Source organism: Geotrypetes seraphini, chromosome 2, assembly GCF_902459505.1.
Source record: "Geotrypetes seraphini chromosome 2, aGeoSer1.1, whole genome shotgun sequence".
In the NCBI taxonomy this organism is placed as follows: Eukaryota; Metazoa; Chordata; class Amphibia; order Gymnophiona; family Dermophiidae; genus Geotrypetes; species Geotrypetes seraphini.
Window position 1 is genome coordinate 276,215,951 of NC_047085.1, and position 22,742 is coordinate 276,238,692.

A 22,742-nucleotide genomic window follows, 5' to 3' on the forward strand; every position below is an offset into this window, starting at 1 on the left:
ATAACATTTTATAGAAAATGCAATTTAACCTGTAGAATTAGGTGTTATTTCAAGATGCTGCCAAGGAAAACAAAGTCTTCTTCAAATTATAAAACATAATGTGAAAAGTTTTGTGTAAAAATGTGATAAAGGACATGTATTGATATTTGAGCCATTAATTTTTTGGCTTATATTGGCACACAGTATAAAGTGCCCAATTATAATCTGCAAAGATATTGAATTCTGCAGAGTTGCAGCTGCTCCTCCATTATAGAAAAACTGTTATCACCATAATAATCCAAAAGACTTTATTACACTGTGCTGTTCTGAATCCACTTCCCTTTCCATTGCGTATATAGTACATTTTAAAAAGCATGTTCTAATCAAAATAATAACATCATTATGGAACCTCTGCACCAAAGTGTAGCATGCATCTTAAATAGCATGTGAAGTATAATTTTTTAAGTGGGCATCTACTGGTATCTTAAGAGGGCCATAGGTGTTATTTTATAAAGACATAGAAGTGCCTACATGTCTTTATAAATACTAACATTAAGTGGCAGAAATCATGTCTACATTGCAGGTACAGATATTTATACCTGCTTGAGAGCAGCTTTAGATATCCCTACTTTATTAAAGTGCATGCCTAAATTCATCTGTTTTCTAAGTGAGTCCCAGCCTCTTCCTGCCTTTTATACTGTCACTGGCCTCAAGCTGATCTGGCACACACATGAATGCTCTGCTCTGATTGGTTCCTCTAGTACAGTGGTCTTCATTAATTTTTAAGCTGAAGTCATTTTGGATTCTAATGAGCTAAAGAAGAGCAGGGCGACAGCATTACTGACTAGTGTGTGTCAATAACATACATCTCCAACAGCCCACCTTCAAACTTCATTAGGGGGTATCTTCAAAGTTGTGAGCATTTCCAAATGTGTTCTCTTTTGTCTATTGAAAAATGCTTTGTCCTTCAAGTATACAGCTCTTTCTCCCATCCACTTCTCCCATTCTATCCTGAGCTTGGGTAGAGAGACAGAATAGCAGAAGAAAAGAAACAGAAAATGGGGGCCAACCCAAAGGTCTCTGAGTATTTATCTCTGCTTATTGGCCTCCTGTGCCTATATAAAGCCTCACCATGTCCTCAAATAGGTCTCCTGTGAGATTGTGTGCTTTGTTGTTTGCTGCTTCTTGGAGTTTGACTCCCTGCTAATCTCTCAGTAATGAACGTTCTCTGCCTTCCTAGCTCTCTTCTGTTCTTGGACTTCATCTCTGCAAACTGATTTAATACTAGAGAATGACACAGTGGCACCCGCCAAAATGGTGGGAGAAAAAAGTGGTCACTGTGGGTACAGGGACAAGGCCTTTCACTGCCCTGTGGAGCAGTGAATGGCCTTGTCTACGCAGTTAAGGGAGGGAACGCGGGCGCTCAACGATCTCGCAATCCAGGAGCCCCCTCCCTCCTTCCTTCCTAACAATCGTCGCCATCCGGGCATCTCCCTCCCTTCCTTCCTCTTACCTTCGCTGGCGATTTTTAATTTTCTCTGAACAAGCAGCTGGAGCCTTGAAGTCGCGTGCGGCTGCCAAAAAGTTCTTCTCTGACGCAGCTGGAAACAGGAACTTTTCGGCAGCCGCACGTAACTTCAAGGCTCTGGCTGCTTGTTCAGAAAAAATAAAAAATTGCCAGCGAAGGTATGGGGAAGGGAGGGAGATGCTCAGACCGCGGCGAGCGGGCTGGAGGGAGGGAGGGAAGGGGCTGCTGGACTGCATAAAGGGTGTTGAAGAGGGGTGGAGAGGAACAGACGCTGAAGGGAAATGGGGAAGAGAGAGTGGGGAGAAGATGGAAATGGGTGAGAGAGATGCTGAAGGGAAATTGGTGAGAGAGACGCTGAAGGGAAATGGGGAAGAGAGATAGGAACAGACACTGAAGGGAACTGGATGGAAGGAGGGCATAAAGAAAAGGCACATGCTGTATTGGGGAGACAAATACCAGATCTGAGGGGGGAAAGGAGGAGAGAGATGCTAAAAACCACCTGGGGGAGGGAAGGAAAGATGGAAGGGAAGAAGACAGATGCCAGACTATGGGGGAGTGGAGGGAAGAAGATGGGTGCCAAATCAATGGGTGGGGTGGGGGAGTGGAGGGAGAGAGAGAGAGAGAAGGCAGAGAGTGGATGGAAGGAATTGAATGAGGAGAAGATGAGGAAAGCAGAAACCAAACAACAAAGATAGAAAAAAAAATGTATTTATTTTCTTTTTTGTGCTTTAGGATAAAGTAGTATACTAGATATGTTGATAAGCATTTATAAACAAAGCCCTGCCAGCTGAAGATCTCTTTCGCTGTAGTTTGGCAGCCAGAACTTTGATTTATAAAATGACAATTGTACAGAATATTGTTTCTTTTTATACTTTAATAAAATAAGTTCAGTATAAATCTATTCAAGGATTGTGTGGAAAGGATCAGATGGTTTGCGGGGACAGGGCCCGAGCTCACAGAGACCGAGCTCGACGGGACAGGGACAGGAACCGAGCTCACAGGGATGGGGCGGAGACGGGGACAAATTTTTTTTCCCCATGTCATTCTCTACCTAGTACTTCTTCTTTTTCCTTCTTCCGGACACATGCCAGGCAATTTTCAGCTAGTGGCAGGCAGCCCAGTGATTACCTGGCGCTGATCCTAGATACCCAATGCCAAGCCATTTCTGTTGAGCAGCATTGAATATCCGGGCTTTTGCTCTCTATCTTCATCATTCCTGGTCAAGCCGATATTCAGCACTAACCAGGTATCAGCTAACGCAGAAATAAGACAACTATTTATGCGATCCTATCTAAGCAATAGCCTTGCCCAGCTAGTTCTGAATATTAAGGCATAACTTTGACCCCCCCAAGAACACCTCCGAGATAGCCAGTTCATGGTTACCCAGTTATCTCTTGCTGAATATTTGGGGATAGACAGCTTTAAATTGTTTGGAATATTAGGTGGCTGGTGTCTACACCTTCTTGCTGGAGCCTCTTGGGGCTGTATCTGAAGTTCTGTCAGCCCTTGAGTACCACAACCCCAAAAGGAAAGGGGGCTCTTGTTGATGAAGCATGTCACTGGCCCCTGGTGTTTTTAAGAGTGGAACTGTTTGTGTCATTACCTGAGGATTGGCAAAAGGACTGGAACCAAGTCCCAGGAAACAAAACAAAAAACGGGAATGGGTAAAAACAATCCAACCAATGGAGCATAAACCACACCTATGCTCAAAGAGATAAAATATTCAAGGAGTCTTTATTGTTTGCAACTAAAGGAGAAGACAACACATACAGGGAGAAAGGGATTGGGACTTGTATGCAAACTTTTTGTAGTTTTACAACCACACTCAAAGTGGTTTACATACAGGTACTTCAAGCATTTTCCCTGTCTGTCCTGGTATATTCTCAATCTATCTAATGCAGTGGTCTCTAACTCAAATCCTTTGCAGGGCCACATTTTGGATTTGTAAGCACTTGGAGGGCCTCAGAAAAAAAATAGTTAATGTCTTATTAAAGAAATGACGGAGAGCTCGGCGTTGGGCGGTGATGGGAGGGAGTCACTGGCCCTTTCGGGCATTGAAACATCGTTGTCTCCTTCAGCTCCCACGACGCCTCCGTGTCCGGCTACAGCCGAAACGCTGTGGCGAGAGACACACGCTTCCGGAAATGAAAGCGTGGGGTCTCCCGGCGAGGGCTCAGCGTTGTCGGCGGGACGGCAGATGGAATCAACAGCAGAGAGAGGGGATTTTTCCCTCTCTCAAACGGAGGTTTCTTTGAACAGCATCTGGCAATTGTTGCAGAGGATGGAAGGGAAAATTGAAAAATCAACTGATGAGGTAACAAAATTAAATGAAAAACTGGAAATTTTGACTGGGTCAGTTGAATCTATGAAAATGGAGTTTACAGGCCAAGCCAAGCAAATGCAGGGGGACATACAACAATTGCAACAATTCAAATTGGCTTCAATTAAAGATAGCTCTATCATTCATAAGAAACTAGAACAATTTGAAAATTTTAACAGGCGTTTGAACCTCCGCTTTCTAAATTTTCCTCAAATTTCAGGAATGTTACCTATTGATTTGCTGAAAAGATACCTCATTGAGAATTTGGAAATTTCTTCAAATTGTATTCCTCCAATTAATAAAATTTATTATTTACCAAATAAAAAGATGCCTGATGGAAATGGAAAAGGAAAGGTAAATGAAGATGGAAATGAGATTGGGAAAGTAAGAGAAGGAGAGACAAATGTGATAGATTTTGCAAATGTGACGGCTTTATTGGAACAAACGATAACATCTGAAATGGACAGAGCAACATTACTAGTATCATTTGTCTTTGAACAGGATGTGAATATGATTATGAAATTGTTTTTCAAAAATTCCCAAAAATTATTTGGGGGACGGAAAATATGGATATATCCTGACGTAGCTAAGACTACACAAGAACGGAGGAAAGATTTTCTTGCAATGCGACAACAGACTATAAATATTGGAGCAACATTTTTATTGGTGTATCCCTGCAAATGCCTGGTTAGGTACTTAGGTGTTAAATATGTTTTTTTCTCTCCTAACCATCTGAAGGAATTTCTAGATGTTAAGCAGATCATCAAGGATTAAGGATTAAGGGATAATAATAATTGGGCGCTAGATACATAATGCCTTTCTTTTTTGTATTATTCCTTTAAATTTCTCTCTAATTTTAGTTTTGGTCAACCTCTGTTTATTGTGGTCTAAGAAGGGGTTTATTATCATCATTATGATGATTGTGGTAAAAGTATTATTGCGTTAAAATTTTCTTTCCTGTATTCAATGTACAAGAATTAATTCTTGTAAAATAAGATTGTATAATTATAAATAAAAAATTACAAAAAAAAAAAAAAAAAAAAAGAAATGACAATTTTGCATGAGGTAAAACTCTTTATAGTTTATAAATCTTTCCTTTTGGCTAAGTCTTAATAATATTGTAATTTATAGCTAAAGAGACATATGATCAAGAAACTGTTTTATTTTACTTTTGTGATTATGATAAACATATCGAGGACCTCAAAATAGTACCTGGTGGGCCGCTTTGGGCCCCGGGCCGCAAGTTTGAAACCACTGATCTAATGTACCTAAGACAGGTACAGAACATTTATATATATACATACACATTGTTTTACTACTCTCTGTTGTCTTCTTTATTCACTTTTTTCAGTTCTTTATCCACCAAATTCATAGTATTTATATATATTGTACCTTTGTCCATTATTTTTGTATTCAGTAAAGCTGAAAAATTAACATCCATGGAAGTGAGCCTTGAAGATGTACGCAGGCAGATAGAAAAACTAAAAACTGACAAATCCCCGGGTCCGGACGGAATCCATCCAAGAGTTCTGAAGGAGTTAAAGGAGGAGATAGCGGAACTACTGCAGCAAATTTGCAACCTATCCCTGAAAACAGGAGTGATCCCGGAGGATTGGAAGATAGCCAATGTTACGCCCATCTTTAAAAAGGGATCATGAGGTGACTCGGGAAACTACAGACCGGTGAGTCTGACCTTGGTTCTGGGGAAAATGGTGGAAGCACTGATAAAAGAAAACATCGATGAACATTTTGAAAGAAACGAACTTCTGATAACCAGCCAACATGGTTTCTGCAGGGGGATATCGTGCCTAACTAACTTATTGCACTTCTTCGAAGGAATTAACAAACGGATGGACCAAGGAGACCCCATAGACATCATATACCTAGATTTCCAAAAAGCCTTTGACAAGGTGCCTCATGAACGTCTACTCTGGAAACTGAAGAACCATGGGGTGGATGGAGACGTACACAGATGGATCAGAAACTGGTTGGCAGGTAGGAAACAGAGGATGGGGTGAAGGGCCACTACTCGGACTGGAGGAGGGTCACAAGTGGTGTTCTACAGGGCTCAGTGCTTGGGCCGCTGCTATTTAATATATTCATAAATGATCTAGAAACAGGGACGAAGTGCGAGATAATAAAATTTGTGGACGACACCAAACTATTTAGTGGAGCTCGGACTAAGGAGGACTGTGAAGAATTGCAAAGAGACTTGAACAAACTAGGGGAATGAGTGACGAGATGGCAGATGAAGTTCAACGTTGAGAAATGTAAAGTATTGCATGTGGGAAGCAGAAACCTGAGGTACAACTGTACGATGGGAGGGATGTTATTGAATGAGAGTACCCAAGAAAGGGACTTGGGGGTAATGGTGGACATGACAATGAAACCGACGGCACAGTGCGCAGCGGCCTCTAAAAGAGCGAATAGAATGCTAGGTATAATCAAGAAGGGTATTACTACCAGAACGAAAGAAGTTATCCTGCCATTGTATCGGGCAATGGTGCATCCGCATTTGGAGTACTGCGTCCAATATTGGTCGCCGTACCTTAAGAAGGATATGGCGTTACTCGAGAGGGTTCAGAGGAGAGCGACACGTCTGATAAAAAGGATGGAAAACCTTTCATACGCTGAGAGATTGGAGAAACTGGGTCTCTTTTCCCTGGAGCAGAGGAGACTCAGAGGGGATATGATAGAGACCTACAAGATCATGAAGTGCATAGAGAGAGTAGAGAGGGACAGATTCTTCAAACTTTCAAAAAAAATATAAGAACAAGAGGGCATTCGGAAAAGTTGAAAGGGGACAGATTTAAAACAAATGCCAGGAAGTTCTTCTTTACCCAACGTGTGGTGGATACCTGGAATGCGCTTCCAGAGGACGTAATAGGGAAGAGTACAGTACTGGGGTTTAAGAAAGGATTGGACAATTTCCTGCTGGAGAAGGGGATAGTAGGGTACAGATAGAGGATTACTGCACAGGTCCTGGACTTGTTGGGCCGCCGCGTGAGCGGGCTGCTGGGCGCGATGGACCACAGGTCTGACCCAGCGGAGGCATTGCTTATGTTCTTATGACATCTTGTGTATATGTTCATTTCATTGCAATGACTTTTATATTTATATATCTTCATATATCTTTTATAGTGATTTTTAATGTAACCCCTGAAGCAGGCTCTTGTGTGAGTCAAAATACAGACCATGTTGAGTCCTTTGGTTGTGAACAAAGACTCCTTGAAGATTTTTATCTCTTCATTTATAGGTGTGGTTTATGCTTCATTTGTTGGATTGTTTTTATTCATTCCCACTTTTATTACCTGAGGACCATCATGGAGTAGTGAGAAGCCTTGTACTGTCAAACTCCTTCCAGGCAGTTGTCTACTGACCTTACCCCATGGTTAACCCATAAAGGATAGTTATGGTGGTGTAAGCCATTACTAACTTGCAAAGGAATATGCCAGAGGTTTTGTTTTTAGTGAGACTGTATGCAGCTTCCAAATTGCATTCCTTGATCAGTTAAGGATTTGGAATACCTTCCGTATCTTTATATAAAACTGTAAATTATACCTGCTTATGTGACAAAATTTCTAACCCATCAACAAAAGGAAAATAGGGTTCATGAGGTCCTTGTTGTGAGGAGATCTGGAGATCTGCAGACCTGGGCCCTCAATCTACCTGAACAAAGGGGTCCTAAAGTTGTCTCCCATTGACTCCTTTTTCCAGGCCTTGGTATACAGGACTTGTTTGGAAGTGACTCTATTTGCCCTTTACCAAGGGAACTATCCTATCAAGGAATACACTGCCAAGTTTAGGCTATGGAGTTCCATATTAAATGAATATAGATGCTCCACTTAATAATTTGAGAGCACTATCTCAATGAAAGAAAAGCCTTAGGTATTATTTTGGTAAAGCATAAATGCTCAGACCTCCTCCACCCACATCATTGGCAAAAAACTTCTTGCTCGCTCTCACTCCAAGCGAGCAACGCAACTTGTGTGGGAAAGTGAAAGTCGATAAGCCCTGAAGAAATGGTTTTATACCGTGAAACGTTGGCTATTGTTTAGTATCACTTGTTCCTTCACAGTACAGAGGCAGCTAGTTATCTCAGTCCTGCACTAAAACTGAATAGTGGTAACAGCACATTCTCCTCTGAAATTTTTTGCCAATGATGTGGGTGGAGGAGGTCTGAGCATTTATGCTCTACTAAGATAATACCTGAGGCTTTTCTTCCGTTGAGATAGTGCTCTCAAATTAGTAAGTGGAGCTTCTATATTCACTATTTATTATTTATTTACCCACTTCCACCATTTTAAATATATTAGCCCCATATTATATGAAATTCATGATCCCAGATGAAACGGGTGTGGTTAACAGAGGCAGTGAAGAAGGATCTGTCCTATGTAATTGGACTGCCCAATACCTTAGATGGCTTCATCCAGTTAATCATCCAAATTGATCTCAAGTAGGGAGCATGGAGGATAGAAAAGATCAGCTCCTATAAACCCTCTTGGATAACTCCTGTAGCATCACCTCTTTTTAGGGTGTCAATGAGGAACCTATGCAAATTGGAGATACTAGTTTATTTCTAGATGAGAAGTTATTAGACTCATAAAACATTTAAACGTCCAAAAAACAGCCTATGTCAACATCCAAGTGCTGATAATCGAAACTGACTTTCTGGATATCCAGCAGCACTTCTAAGCTACTGTGTGTCCAGAGCTCAAAGAGGTATTTTTGGAGGTATGTTATGGGCAGGAATCAGGTAAGCTTAAACCTGGATGTCCTTCAGCAATAATCAAAGCTTTCCCAGGATGTCCTAGATGAAACTTACTTTAACCTATTTTACATTGTTCCAAAGGTGACCAAACTGACAAGATGACCACTGGAGGGTTTAAGTCACAACACCCTCCTACCACCCATGGAGGAGAAAAAAAAAAGTAGGCATGCCATCAGCTGATTGCGACAAGGGAATCCCCATCAGCTGAGCCGGTTCGGGGATTCATGCTTGATGGAGATTTTCCTGTGTCACACTCCCGGTACCGGGTCCTCAGTAGGGCTACCGGGTAGTGCGCAAAAACACAAATCCTGGCGTGCCTTTTCAAGGTGAAAGGCCCTGCTGGGGTAACACTGTCAGAAAACACAAAATCAGGATAACCAAGTTCCTCAAAAATAGTAAAGCTTTATTTAACAATGGCGTTGTGTTCAACAGTGCAGCCACTGTTCAAAAGTCCAAATCAAAAAGATGAAACAAACACAAAATAGCTCAGAGGGCTTGGTTACTAAGTCAGCCCTGGTCTGAGCAGCCCTTTCCTCAGGGTCAGTATTTAACAGTCTCACAAGGTCCTTCCACACTAAGAGGAAAGCAATAATTGGTAAGTTTTGTCATTGCTAACAAAAGTCAATTTGCCTTAGCAAGCACACTGTGTTGGCCTGAGTTGAAACAGGCTTCCCCTGCCAAACCAGGCAAGCTGGCGGGGGTGGGGAGTTGTTGAATCCACTTAAATAAAGCTGCCAGAGAATGGCCCTAGAGAATGACACGGCGTTTAGCCGCGGGTAACCCGCCAAAACGGGGAATGAAAAATAGCAGCCTCTGCGGGGACGGGGACAAGGCCATTCACCGCCCCATGGAGCGGTGAATGGTCTTGTAACCGCAGTGAGGCATCAAGGATCGCGCGGTCCCCGCAGCGCCCACCCGCACGCCGGCTCGATCTTTTAACCAGCTTCCTCTCTCCACCTCACCTTAGTTTGCCGGCTTTCTTTTTCGGCGACCGGCATGCTTTCAAAGAGCCACGCATGCGTGGCTGCTCAGTATTCAATCTTCTGCTCTGACCCAACCGGAAACAGGAAGTTGCAGCAGAGCAGAAGATTGAACTTTGAGCAGCCGCGCATGCGCGGCTCTTTGAAAGCATGCCGGTCGCCGAAAAAGAAAGCTGGCAAACTAAGGTGAGGTGGAGAGAGGAAGCTGGTTAAATGATCGAGCCAGCGTGCGGGTGGGGGCTGCGGGGACCGCGTGTTCCCGGCTCACACAAGGAAGGAGAGAGTGAAAGGGAAAAAGTTTCTCTTCCTTGGAAATAGATTCTGAAGTGACCTCATCAGAGAAGACCAGCACCAAATGTACAAGAAATCCCTTAAACAATGTCAAAAGAGCCCAAAAGAGAAAACTGCTACTGCCGTGAGACTCCATTATTGAAGAAATCAACTTGAAATCACAGTTCAAGAGAGAGGAAAAGGTTAAATGCCTCATGGAATCCTCAGCCACAACACAAACCAAACTGTGAATGAAATCAGAGCAGACAGTAAGAATTATAAAATTGATGTCTAATGCTGAGGCATTAGAAATAATGCCTCAGCAATACAATTTTCAGAAGTTCTATTTGCTCATGGTAAAGGAGAAGAGAGACTGCTAGTGATGGTGGGGGGACTGATAGAAGATATGAAAGAAGGGTGGTAGTGGTAGAAAGAAACAGATGGTAAAGGAGGGAGGGAAGGGTGGTGGTGGAAAGGAATAGAACAGACATTGAAAGAGGGTAGAGAGGAACAGACCCTGAAGGGAAATGTGGAAGGCAGAGTGGGGAGAAGACGCTGGAAGGGAAGAAGACAGATGCCAGACTATGGGGGAGTGGAGGGAAGAAGATGGGTGCTAGACCAATTGTGAAGGGGGTGAAGGGAAAGGCACAGTAACAGCAAATGGAAGACTCAGAGAGAAGACACACAGTGGATGGAAGAAATTGAATGAGAAGATGTGGAAAGCAGAAACCAGACAACAAAGGTAGAAAAAAAAATTCTATTTATTTATGTATTTTTTGCTATAGGATAAAGTAGTATATTAGTTGTGTTGATAAAAATTTATAAACAAAGCCCTGCCAGCTGAACATCTCTTTCTCTAGTTCAGCAGCCAGAACTTTGATTTATAAGAAAGGAATAAGCTAAATATTGCAGTACTAAGGCTTATATGGATGCTGCGGGGACGGTGACGGGGCGGTGAATGGGATGGCAGTGACGGGGCGGCGAAAGGGGTGACGGTGACGGGGCGGTGAAGGGAACGGCGGTGACGGGGCGGTGCAGAGGATGGTGGGCCAGGGACGGTGCAGTGACTGGGACAGATCTTTTCCCCGTGTCATTCTCTAAATCAGTGTTCTTCAACCTTTTTACACCCGTGGACCGGCAGAAATAAAAGAATTATTTTGTGGACCGGCAAACTACTAAGACTGAAATAAAAAAACACATTTTCGCCCCGTCTCCGCAAGCTCGGTCCCCACAAACCATCTGATCCCATCTGCACAAGCCTCAGTTATGATTTTATATTGAACGTATTTTATTAAAGTATAAAAAGAAACAATATTCTGTACAATTGTCATTTTATAAATATAAATATTCAGAGCAAGGACCAACAAAACCCCTGTCTCCCCTCCCCTTCACATATATCCCCTCTACTATCAAGAAAACTGAACAAGCCAAATTATTACAGAATGCTACACAGAAATATCATGCTAACAGAATACTGCAGTCACACATGATAGGAATAGTGTTAGGCTTTGCAGTCCCCAGTTATGTCTCTAGCAGGATATATATTTCAAATCTGATATATTGTAATGACAAAATAGAAATAAAATGATTTTTTTCTACCTTTTGTGGTCTCTGCTTTCATCTTCTTTCCACTCTTCCTTCCAGCGTCTGCCCGTTCCATCCACTTTCTGGCCTCTCCTCCTTCCATATGAATCTGATTTCTTTCTATGTCCCTCTTCCCTTTCCATCCAGCCTGTGCCTCCTCTCTCCTTTTTACATCATTCATTCCAGCTTCACTGCTTTCTTCATTTTTATCTCTCCTACACCAGATCCCTTTATCCCTCTCTCATTTCTCTGCTGACCCCCTTTCCAACATCATTCTCTCTCTACTTTCTCATTCCTTTCTCTCCCCTTTCCCTCCTCTAATCTCCCTGCCAGCTGTTTCCTTCCTTTTTTCCTTCTCCCTTCCCCCTATCCAACAGTAGCTCTCTTCCTATCCCTTTCCCTCTTCCCCTCCCAGCAGCATCTCTCTTTCTACCTCCCTCCAGGTGCAGTAGCAGCTCTCCCTTTATCCAGCAGCTTCCCAGCCTCCAACAGTGGCTTCCTCTCCTTCCAGCAGCTCTCAGTACTTGCCTGCAGTAGTGATTTCCTTAGGCAGCCTTGGGTCCGTTGCCGCCTCTGAGGAAAGGGGAAGTTGCCAAAGTGAATCACTGCCCTGGTAAGTACAGAGCTGCTAGGAGAGGAGACAGCCACAGTTAAAGGCTCCCCCAAGCCGGCAAAAACAGCTTTGCACCGCAGGCCCTGCCGCCCAAGACGAGCTGGAGGCCCCTATCCGCCACATTCTGCACGTGGGCAGGCTTTCAGCACAGACGCTACTGATGGCCCCAATCCACACGCTGCCCCACACCGCGCACGCTGACCATCTCCCTTCTACTTGCAGCTTCCCCGCGGCCCTCTTCGGCGACTCGGCAGGGGCAGTGATCAAGACAGGCTGCCGACGTCGGGATCTTTCCTCTCTGAGTCCCGCCTATTTTGTTTCAACTTCCTATTTCCGCATAGGCGAGACTCAGAGGGAATACCCGACGTCGGCAGCCTGTCTTGATCGCCCGAGGCTGGGAGGAACAGAAGATTTCCGCGAACACCACCAGGGCAGGAAATTTAACAACGTCCATCTCGCCAGCCCTGCGAGGACCGACAGGAATTTTCTGCGGACCGGCACTGGTCCGCGGACCGGCGGTTGAAGAACTGTGCTCTAAATGGCTCCACAATCCCAACCCAAGGATATTTTGTGGATTCAGACCCCACAACTCCCACTGAACAATCAGTAGTTAAACTTTCTTTAGCAAGAAAAAGAAAAGCAAAAACATAATTCACAGTCTTTCAAAACACTGGAGAATTCTTCTGGAGTGAGCTTTGGAAATGCTCACACACACGCACAGCCAGCACAAGTCCTACATGCACCCAAAACACAATGCAATTTGAAAGGAAAAAGGAAAAACTCAACTTTCCTCCATGAAGACTTCTTCAGGCTCCCAGGTAATGTCCATGGCTTCCTCTGTTTGTAGACAATCAGGCAGGCTTGCCAGTGGGGAATCATCCAGCTCTCTCATCTCTATTTCATTCCCTTGTTTGCACTCGGGAGCACCTGGCCATAAGTCTCCTTCCAGTGCTGGATCCAGACTGCCTTTGCTCAGCTTGCTCTGCTCTATTGGACTAGCTCTCAGCAAGCCATGCCCTAACCTGAGGGGGTGGGGGGGTGGGCAGCCTTGTGCTGAGCCTTCTGCTGCTGCTCAATTAACTTCAGCAGGTGTGTGCTAGAATGGCTAGGAGCTTGTCTCCTAGAGTGTACTTTGTTAGGAGCTACACTAGGCTTAGAGAAGTTAATTATCTCCTCCTGTTTCCCCTCCTCCCAGGGCTCCTGCTCTTGGGCGCTCTTGCTAGGGACAGAGCTTTGTGATCTGCTGGTAGGAAAGCTGCTGCATTGATCAGCTCTCTTCAAGGTTAGGGTTTTTTGTCCTTTCCATGGAACAAACCTAACTACAGTGCCGGGTTTGTGACACCTGCTAGGATCGACTGAACTGGCAGGGAGAATCCTCTCTCCCTCCCTCCCTCACAGGCACCGATCACCCAGCACCCTCCACAGAGAGCCCCCACACTGCACCCCTCCCACCAACATCCCCACGCACTCCTGACATCCTCCCACACCCCACTGTACCTTCAGTAGATAAAATGGTAGGAGGGATGCCCACCCACTCCTGCTGCTAGCCCCATCAAACCATGACACCCCCTGAACCAGCGGCACCCCATCATGGCACCACCTGAACCTGTGGCATCCTACCATGGCAGCCCCAAACCTGTGGCTCCCCACCCAAACACCTCCTACAACCCCAAACCTTCAATGACAATTTGGCAGGAGGTATGCCCACTCCTACCTGCCAGCAGGCCTGCCTCTTTATAATGGCAGGCCTTCCCCTTCCTGGTGCCAGGGGTTCAGGTATGTTGGGGTGGGATGCCATAGGTTCAGGGGGGGGCTGTGGTTTTGTTTGGAGTGGAGTGTCAGGGTTCGATGGGGCCCGGCGGCAGAGGGAGTGGGCATCTCTCCTGCCAGTTTATCTACTGAAGGTACAGGGGTGTGTGAGGGGATGTCAGGAGTGTGTGGGGATGTTGGGGGAAAGGGGTGTAGGGCGGGGCTCTCTGTGGAGGGGGCTAGGGGATCAGTGCCTGTGAGGGAGGAGGGGAAAGAGGAATCTCCCTGCTAGTTCAGTTGATTCTGGCAGGGGCAGTAATCCCCGAAACTGGCTCAGCTGATAGGGATTCCCTTGCTGCGATCAGCTGATGGCAAGCTGTTCTGACAGGGTAGGACATTTGGGTACCATATCCAAACATCTTGCTTTTATGTGTTTTTCATGTGGACATCCTATTGAGAATGCCTCTCCACGGCTCCAGACTTTGTACTGTGGCTGAAAGAACAACCTATCTTATTATAACTGTCCATGTCTGCTGGCTCCAAGTTCCGGAATATTTGGGAAATCTAAGTGGCTTACAATACAACAAAAATAAAGAGTGTATTAAATAAAATAATAAAACCTTCAATCAATCGACCATATATAATAAACATAAGACTGATACAGGCACAGAAAGAAAGTAATTCTCCTTCTATGGATGCTTGTAGGATCTCTCTTTTTCTTTAGCCACCCTCTGGAAAGGACAGTCCACCCTGGTTTGGACTTTCTGGTGTCAAGAGCAGTAAGTAATTGTACATAACACTTGACAAGTGTTTAGGTCTCTCATGGAAAACATCGCTTATGACAATTTGGGTCAGGGGTGTCCAACCTTTTGGCTTCCCTGAGCCGCATTGGACGAAAAAAATTTTCTGGGGCCGTGCAAACGCTGCAGCAAGACAGACGAGGGAGCCGGCATGACGGTAAACACCCGGGGGCAGCAGAGGAAAACACTGCATCGCCCTCGACCAGGGCCGCACAAAATACTTCACGGGGATGCAGGTTGGACACCCCTGATTTAGGTAGTAATGGTTGACAAAAGTGCCATGAACAAAAGCTTTGTTTATGCTTTCACTCGAGATTGACTCATGGTGAGCTGACTCTATAAGGAGACCATGGCTTTCCATCTCAAAGCCATGTCCCTTTTTTCCAATCATCTTGGGACTTCTTCTTCTGCATTTGGAGATCTGAGGATATTCTTGCTTGGAGCTCTAATTTTTATAAAACTTGCATAACTGCTGTCTTGTTAAAATAGCAACCATTCTGTTCAGAAGTCTCAGACACATATGTGAAGTTTGTAGATATATTCTGTGAAAAAGTAGCAAATTGCCTCCTCTCAGGCTGTACAGTTTTTTCATTGACCTGTTACCAGGTATGATGCCCCTGAGGAGCAAGATGTACCCATTTGAAAAATGGGGGATTTTGTCCACAATAGCCTCAAGAAAAGATTCATTAGGTCCTCCACACTATCAGTTGGGGCAAGGTTTATGAGGGTTTTGTTTGTTTGTTTATTTGGCTTTTCTGTAGCCAAGGCTTGAGGGCTTACACTCCTATATTGCCTAGAGGGGTCTCAACAAGATCATGGTTAAGAATCGGTAACCCCTTCCTCTAATAGCCAAATTGTTTTATCAAGCAAAAGGGACTTGATTCTATAAACGGTGCCTTGTAGGCGCCAGTTGTCACGGTTGTAAATCAAATATGCGTCGCCGTTTACAGAATCACACCTAGCAGTGCCTAAGTTGACTTATGCATCGCTAGGAGTCCTAGAGGTAGGTGCCGGTATATTTGGCCTAATTTCCCGGCGCATACCTCAGATGCCTAACAATGCCTAATCAATCACGCCTATTCTCTTTCCTTAACCATGCCTACTTTTCAGGTAGGTGTTGTGCATCACAGGGCTCCTCAGCTTAGGCGTCCCTAGGTGCCATGTGGTATTCTGCATGAAATTTAAAATAACAATTAAAATAATTGTTTTTACCAGGTTTTTAATGGCATGGTCAATTACCACACCATTTAACTCATTAAAAAACAATTAACCTAGGCAGAAATTTTAGTTTGGTTTCGCTAGGCATCTGTGATTAGTTTACCTAACCTAGGCTCCATTTCTAGAATTTTCCCCAAGGTATCCAAATTTGTACAAAGTTGGATTGGTGGGGGTATATAACCAGATTTGAAACTAGAGAAGGAGAAGAATGGAAGACAGCGTTAACAACGTGGGGCGGGCACTATGAATACCTGTTGATTCCCTTTGGGCCACACTATTCCCATCAAACAATAGGCTAATATTGGATCTAAGCGTTCATACACCTAATTAAATTGAATATATTTGATGTATTAGAATCTCAAGCACTCGCAGTTAAGAGCTAATAGAACTAGTATTGGCACTTAACTATTTTGCGAGCTATCATCGGTCCTTGCATCTTTTTTAATTCAATTCAAAGTGTTTGACTTATATACTCTCATTTCTTAAGTTTATCTATTTATCTTTGTTTCAATCTTATAATGTAAATGTAATAATACTTAGCTCGGGTGAGTGTTATCATACCCGGCATTCTGACCACAGCGACATGATGGAAGATCTCCGTTTCGCTCTCATATACAAGGAGAGAGCTTCATCAGGACCAGAGTGGTTGAATTAATCAATACTACAAAATGAAAACAAGGAACAAACTTAATTTTTCATAACTTTATAAATAAATTAATTAATTAATCTATATTTTAGATCTTCCAATTAGTGAAAGCACCAGAGAACCTCTTTTCACCCACTACTATTATATGTATCCAAAATCTTTATCTTAAACTTCAACTTCAGATTCATCTACTTAACCTTAAAACCATTTTCTCATGATACTTTTAAAACTTCTAAACTTTTTAAAAATTTTCCAACCTCTAATGTTATACCGATACATGTTTAAATATACATTATTTCACAAAATATTATTTCACAAAATATTAAATGCTAAATGCTAGGTGTTGACAAGATTACTCAATCCCAGAACGTCAACTTAACTGCCTATTACTACTAGCCTTTATGAGGTATTTAAATGCTCATTGTTTCCTCCAAGCTGGTCTATATACAATAACACTAAAGATAATTATTTTAAAATTATAATTATAATCCTTTCCTTCAACTAGACAACTCTATTACAAGAGGTTATCAAACATACCTGTTCGAATAGCCCCTTGGTAACTCTTTTAATTTCAGCTTTTAGTCGAAGACTCATGGAGAAATTCTTTCAAATTACTTTTAGGGCGTCCTATGTCACATCCGGTCTTGTTTTACTGGAAGAGCCGATCTGTACTGAACATCGTAAACAGATTCTGTTTATCACATACCAGATTTTAAAGGACAGCGAGCGCTTGTACCGGAAATTATATCCCAGAAGTGATGTTACTTTACCCTATCAAATAATCAGTTTTTGTCGTGTCGCTGTGGTCAGAAGGCCGGGTATGTATTGAAACAAGGATAAATAAATAAACTTAAGAAATGAAAGTATATTAGTCACACACTTTGAATTGAATTTAAAAAAATGCAAGGACCGATGAGAGCTCGCGAAATAGTTAAGTGCCAAGACTAGTTCTATTAACTCTTAACTGCGAGCGCTTGAGATCCTAATACATCAAATATATTCAATTTAATTAGGTGTATGAACGCTTACATCCAACATTAGCCTATTGTTTGAAGGGAATAGTGTGTTCCCCAAGTTTTTTATTGTGATGTTTTGATTCCCTTTGGGCTACATGATGGCCCACTGTCTTCCAAGATTTCAGCAGTGATGTCCTCAGAGATATAGATCTTGATGACATTCTCAACTTCTCCCCCACTCTTCCCAGAAAACATGTCAGAAATATTCCTCAATGGTTACAGAACAACCAACTATATGCAAAGCTTGAAAAATGTCCAATTTGTCATTCTCAAAAGTTCTTGCCTCAATAAATTGGTTACATGCCACCTGTCTCAATTTAGTACAAATAAAGGTTCACCACACAAGTTCCAATCAAATGTCATGATTCTGCTGAAAGTATGACTGTTTGTGCTCCATCTGCATAAGATTACAGCAGGTAAGTCATAAGTCTGTCACTGAAGGCTTAGAGTGGGATCTAGGACAAATAGACAGGAGGCAGCCTTTTCTAGCTCTGGTCTGTGATTCTTTGAGGTTGCTACTCCTTCATAGCAAGGGAGGGGTTGAACCAAGAATAAAAAATTTTAAAGCAAATGCAAGGAATAATCTAAGTTATATAATAATTACTTTTATGTCCACTGTGCAGAGTTCAACATGTTCCACATGATTGCAGTGGGGTTAAGTAGCTCAATACTTGGTTGCCTTCTGACACTGCTTATCTATACTTACTGCCAACGGTACCAGCAGCAGTCCCATGATGCTACTGTTATTCATCCAGTGTCACCAGCCCCTCTCAACACCAGTATCACTAACCATATCAACAAACTGGACAAGTATGATTCTGTGGAAGCCATCAAGGTGAGGAATGGGGAACAAGGATCTTTTGTGCTACTGTGCCTGTTTTGTGTTACTTTCCATATGAGAATGTTTTCTTTAGCTCAACATTCCATAAAGCATCAGAGAAAATATCAGTTATGAACATAAAAGCTCATACCACAAAAACCTTATGTGCAAGTATTCAAAGGAAGTTACATGTTCAGCAGTTGCTAGTGAATGTACAACTTTTCTAACCATTAGTTTTAAAAATGTATATGGATAATATTGAGCCCAAAAGCAGACTAAATGGCCTAATACTATTTATATAGTCTGGGGAGAAGCAAGGGCTGGCCAAAAAATTTATCCAAATAGCAGCAATATTCAATCGAATATTAAGCTTAAACAGATAATGCCGGAATGGTGAACACACTATGGGGGTATTTCCCCCTAAGAAATCAGGATGTTAAACACCGAGGGGCTCATAATCAAAACAGAAATACATCTATAATCCTGTCTAAATCGGCACTTGGATGATTAATAAGACAAGTCCAAGTGCCGATAACCGAAACGGGTTTTAGATGTATTTAAAAACAGCTTAGGCCTCTTCATTGCTACTGTACACCCAGAGCTGAAAGGAGCATTTTAGGGGAAGTGGTCAGGGCGGGATCTGGGCAGGACATGGGCTGACCTAGACTTAGTCGTACTGCAAAGTATAACCAAAAGTTTTACGATGCTGCCTGGATGGAACTTGTACGTTGTGACTTAGGAGATGTAAAAACAGTCTAAATGCCCAGAAGGTATCCAAAGTGACCAGATAACCACTGCAGGGACAAAGTACAGACCCACACATGCTCCCCCAGTGATCACAGACAATCCTCGCCCCCCAACACCATAAAAATCAGAATAAAAACATACATACCTGCCTCTAGAACATCAGCAGCACAGAGATGGCTTAAGTAGTCTGGGGTTATTGGGGTTGTAGACAGGTGGGTTTAGTAAGATTGGGGGGGGGCTCACCATGACCTATAAGGGAGTTCTGGTGAGATGTTTATATGGCACCCTTTTTGTGAAGTTTGCACCTGTAAGGTGCCCCACTACTGTGTTGCCATGCCTGGGTGTCTAGTCCATTACTTTGCTGGCCCCTCCCATGTCCAAAAGGTCTTGATCTAGGCATTTTTGACTTGGACAAATTTTTGGACGAGAATGGGGTATAAAGATAGATGACTTAGCGGTCTGGACGATCAAACGGCTAGATGTAAAGTTAGACACTTTTTGAAAAAAGAAATATTTTGGATGTATTTTTCGAGAATGGAGTTCAGGTGACTAGCAATTTAGACCTAAAACAGACTTAGACGTATCTTTTGATTATGCCCCTCCAAGTGCATTATAATAGTAATTTGTGTAAACATTATAAATGTTTGTGTCTAACGATAGGTATTCTATAACTTGGGCTCATTTTCAAAAAAGATAGACGTCCAAAAAACAGCATAAACCAGCACTTGGACATCTTACTAGTCAAAACATCCAAGTGGGCATTCTCAAACAGATTTTCTAGACATATCTCTGGTTTTGTCTCCAAATCTTTGTGTCCAAATCTTTAGTGGGTATGTTAGAGGCATGTTTTGGGTGGGCTTAGGACTTGGATGTTTGTCAGGCATAATCAAGCATTTAACAAAATGTCCTAGGCTTTTTTTTTAGATGTTTGGAGCTGGACCTGTTTTAAAAGCGTCTAAATGCTTAAAAGATGTGCAAACTGACCAGACGGCAACTGGAGGAATTAAGGCATAACCCCCATTACTCCCCCAGTGGTCACTGGCCCCCTCCCACTACCCAAAGATGTTAAAAAACAGTACATTATAGCCTATATTAGGAGGGGGTGCTGAAAAGTTCCCAGCCCAAGCAGTTTCCGATGTTAACACAGACATTTGAGCCCAGAGAGCAGAGGAGTACTCTAAGGGTTAGGGTTAGGGTTAGGGTTTCACATTAAAGTCTATATGTACAGATTTCACCATATCTTGCTTATATTGCATGGTGAGCCCTTCAAAACCTACTGTACCTACATTAAGATGACACCTGCAGACATAAGGGCTATTGTTGTGGTGTACAGGTGGGTTTTGGAGGACTCACCATACAATGTAAGCTGTTTATAGTGACATATGTGCCTGGGACTTTGAAATATGACAGTCACTGCAGTACCTCCCTAGAGTGCCCCTCGTCTATGCTCTGTGAACAGAGAATGCTGACTGCTTTGTGGTCTGAAAATCTTTCTTTTGTGCATTTTTCATGTGAATGTATTTATATTTGAGAATGGCCAAAAAAGATAGACGTGCTAAAGACCAAAGCACCTACATAGATCATTATATTAAAAAAAAAAAGATAGATGTCTTGCTGTTTTGAGAATGGACATTTTCTCTAAAGATTTCTGGACATCTTTCCCAAAACGTCCAAACTCAGACTTAGACGTCCTATTGTAAATGCCCCTCTACGTTTACTACAACATAGCAAATGACGGCAGATAAAGACCTAAATGGTCCATCCAGTCTGCCCATTAGTTATGCCCAATACATGATTAAATTAACTTGTCTCTTCTTTGATATTTCTGGGTCATAGACGGTAAAGTCCCCCTGGTATTGTTGTAGATTCCAGATACTGAAGTTGCCATCCAAGCTCACTCCAGCCTATCCAACCATCCTGTTTGCAGGATATCTACCATAAAGTCTGGCCAGTAACATCCTCATGTTCCAAGTTAGTGGAGTTCCCATTGATGCCCTCACCAGCCCATCCTATACCAAATCACCATATATGGGACACAGGCTGTGCAAGTCTCTCCCGTACTGACCTTAGTTCTTTAATTTACTTCCTTCATTTTCTAATTAGAGATCCTCTGTGTTTATCCCACGCTTTTTTGAATTTCATTACCGTTTTCCTCTATACCACTTCCCTCGGGATGGCATTCAAGTTTCAAGTTTATTTAGCGTTGATATACCGCTTTAATTACCAAAGCGGTTTACATTGTACAAAATTTAAAATATAATTAAAAATAGGGTAATAAAAAGACAGACAAGTTATTACAGACAAAACATGCTACAAAAAGGGAAATGGGTGGGATACATTGCATAAAAATAAAAAGAAAGGGGAGTGGGGAAAACTAAAGGGAGAAGGGGAATGTCTGATATGTAGCCTTTGTCTGAGTCTCATGAGCATTTAATCCAGGCATCTACCACCCTCTCTGTGAAAATAATTTCCTGAGTCTTCCTCTCTACAACCTCAAATTATGCCCTCTAGTTTTACTATTTTCTCTTGTCTGGAAAAGATTTGGTTCTATATGAATACCTTTCAAGTATTTAAACATCTGTATCATATCTCCCCTGTCCCTCCTTTCCTCCAGAGTATACATATTTAGGTCTTTTAGTCTCTTCTCCTACTTCTTTTTGTTCAAACCCATTACCATTTTTGTTGCCTTCCTCTGGACAGCTTCAGGTCTTTTTATATCCTTCACCAGATACGGCCTCCAAAATTGAACACAATATTCCAAGTGCAGCCTCACCAGTGATCTATATAGGGGCATCAACACCTCCCTTCTTCTTCTGGTTATTCCTCTTTCTATACAGCCTAGCAACCTTTTGGCTACAGCCACTGCCTTATCACACTGTTTAGCTGCCTTTAGATCCTCAGACACAATCACCTCAAGGTCCCTCTCTCTGTCAGTGCTTATCAGCCTATCACCTCCCAGCACATGCAGTTCCCTCGGATTTCTACCCCCAAATGCATCACTCTGCACTTCTTCGCATTGCATTTTAGTTGCCAGACGTTAGACCATTCTAACTTTTGCCGATCCTTTTTCATGTTTTCCACTCCCTCTGGGGTGTCCACTCTGTAACAAATCTTGGTTTTATCTGCAAAAAAGCTAATCTTACCTTCTCACCCTTTAGCAAGATTGCTCACAAACATATTGAACACCAATCCCTGAGGCACTTCACAACTCACCTTTCCCTCCTTCAAGCAAATTCCATTAACCACCACCCTCTAGCATCTGTCCATCAACCAGCTTCTAATCCAGTTCACCACTTTGGGCCCTAACTTCAGCCCATGGAGATTAAGAGCCTCCTATGAGGAACCGTGTCAAAGGCTTTGCTGAAATCTAAGTAAATTACATCTTGCGCACGTCCTTGATCCAATTCCCTGGTCACCCATTTAAAACATACTCAAACCACATTGAAGATCATGGAAGCTGAAGTGATAACAGTGAGTCTTTATTGTATCCTATATTATCTACTACAAAGAGTAAATTTTCATACAATGTATCTTTGAGAGTGCCTTTACTCAGATTGCTTTTCGAACATACTATAAATGAGAATTTTTATTAATTGTTTTAAATGGCGTCCATAGTTCTACATACATATAGAAATATAAGGATTGTCTATTAGCTTTGAAGCAAGAGGCGTCTATAATTGCACCTGTAAAGCAGGGGTGTT

At 42.6% G+C, this 22,742-nt stretch overlaps 1 protein-coding gene across 1 annotated transcript in view; it reads left to right on the plus strand.

Moving 5' to 3' along the window:
• Positions 1–22,742, plus strand: part of SEMA5A (semaphorin 5A) — a 1,054,315-nt gene that overhangs the window by 1,025,976 nt on the left and 5,597 nt on the right. Inside the window, 1 exon segment of the mRNA XM_033929716.1 lies at positions 18,098–18,309. Within this exon segment, the coding sequence (XP_033785607.1) occupies positions 18,098–18,309 (212 nt within the window).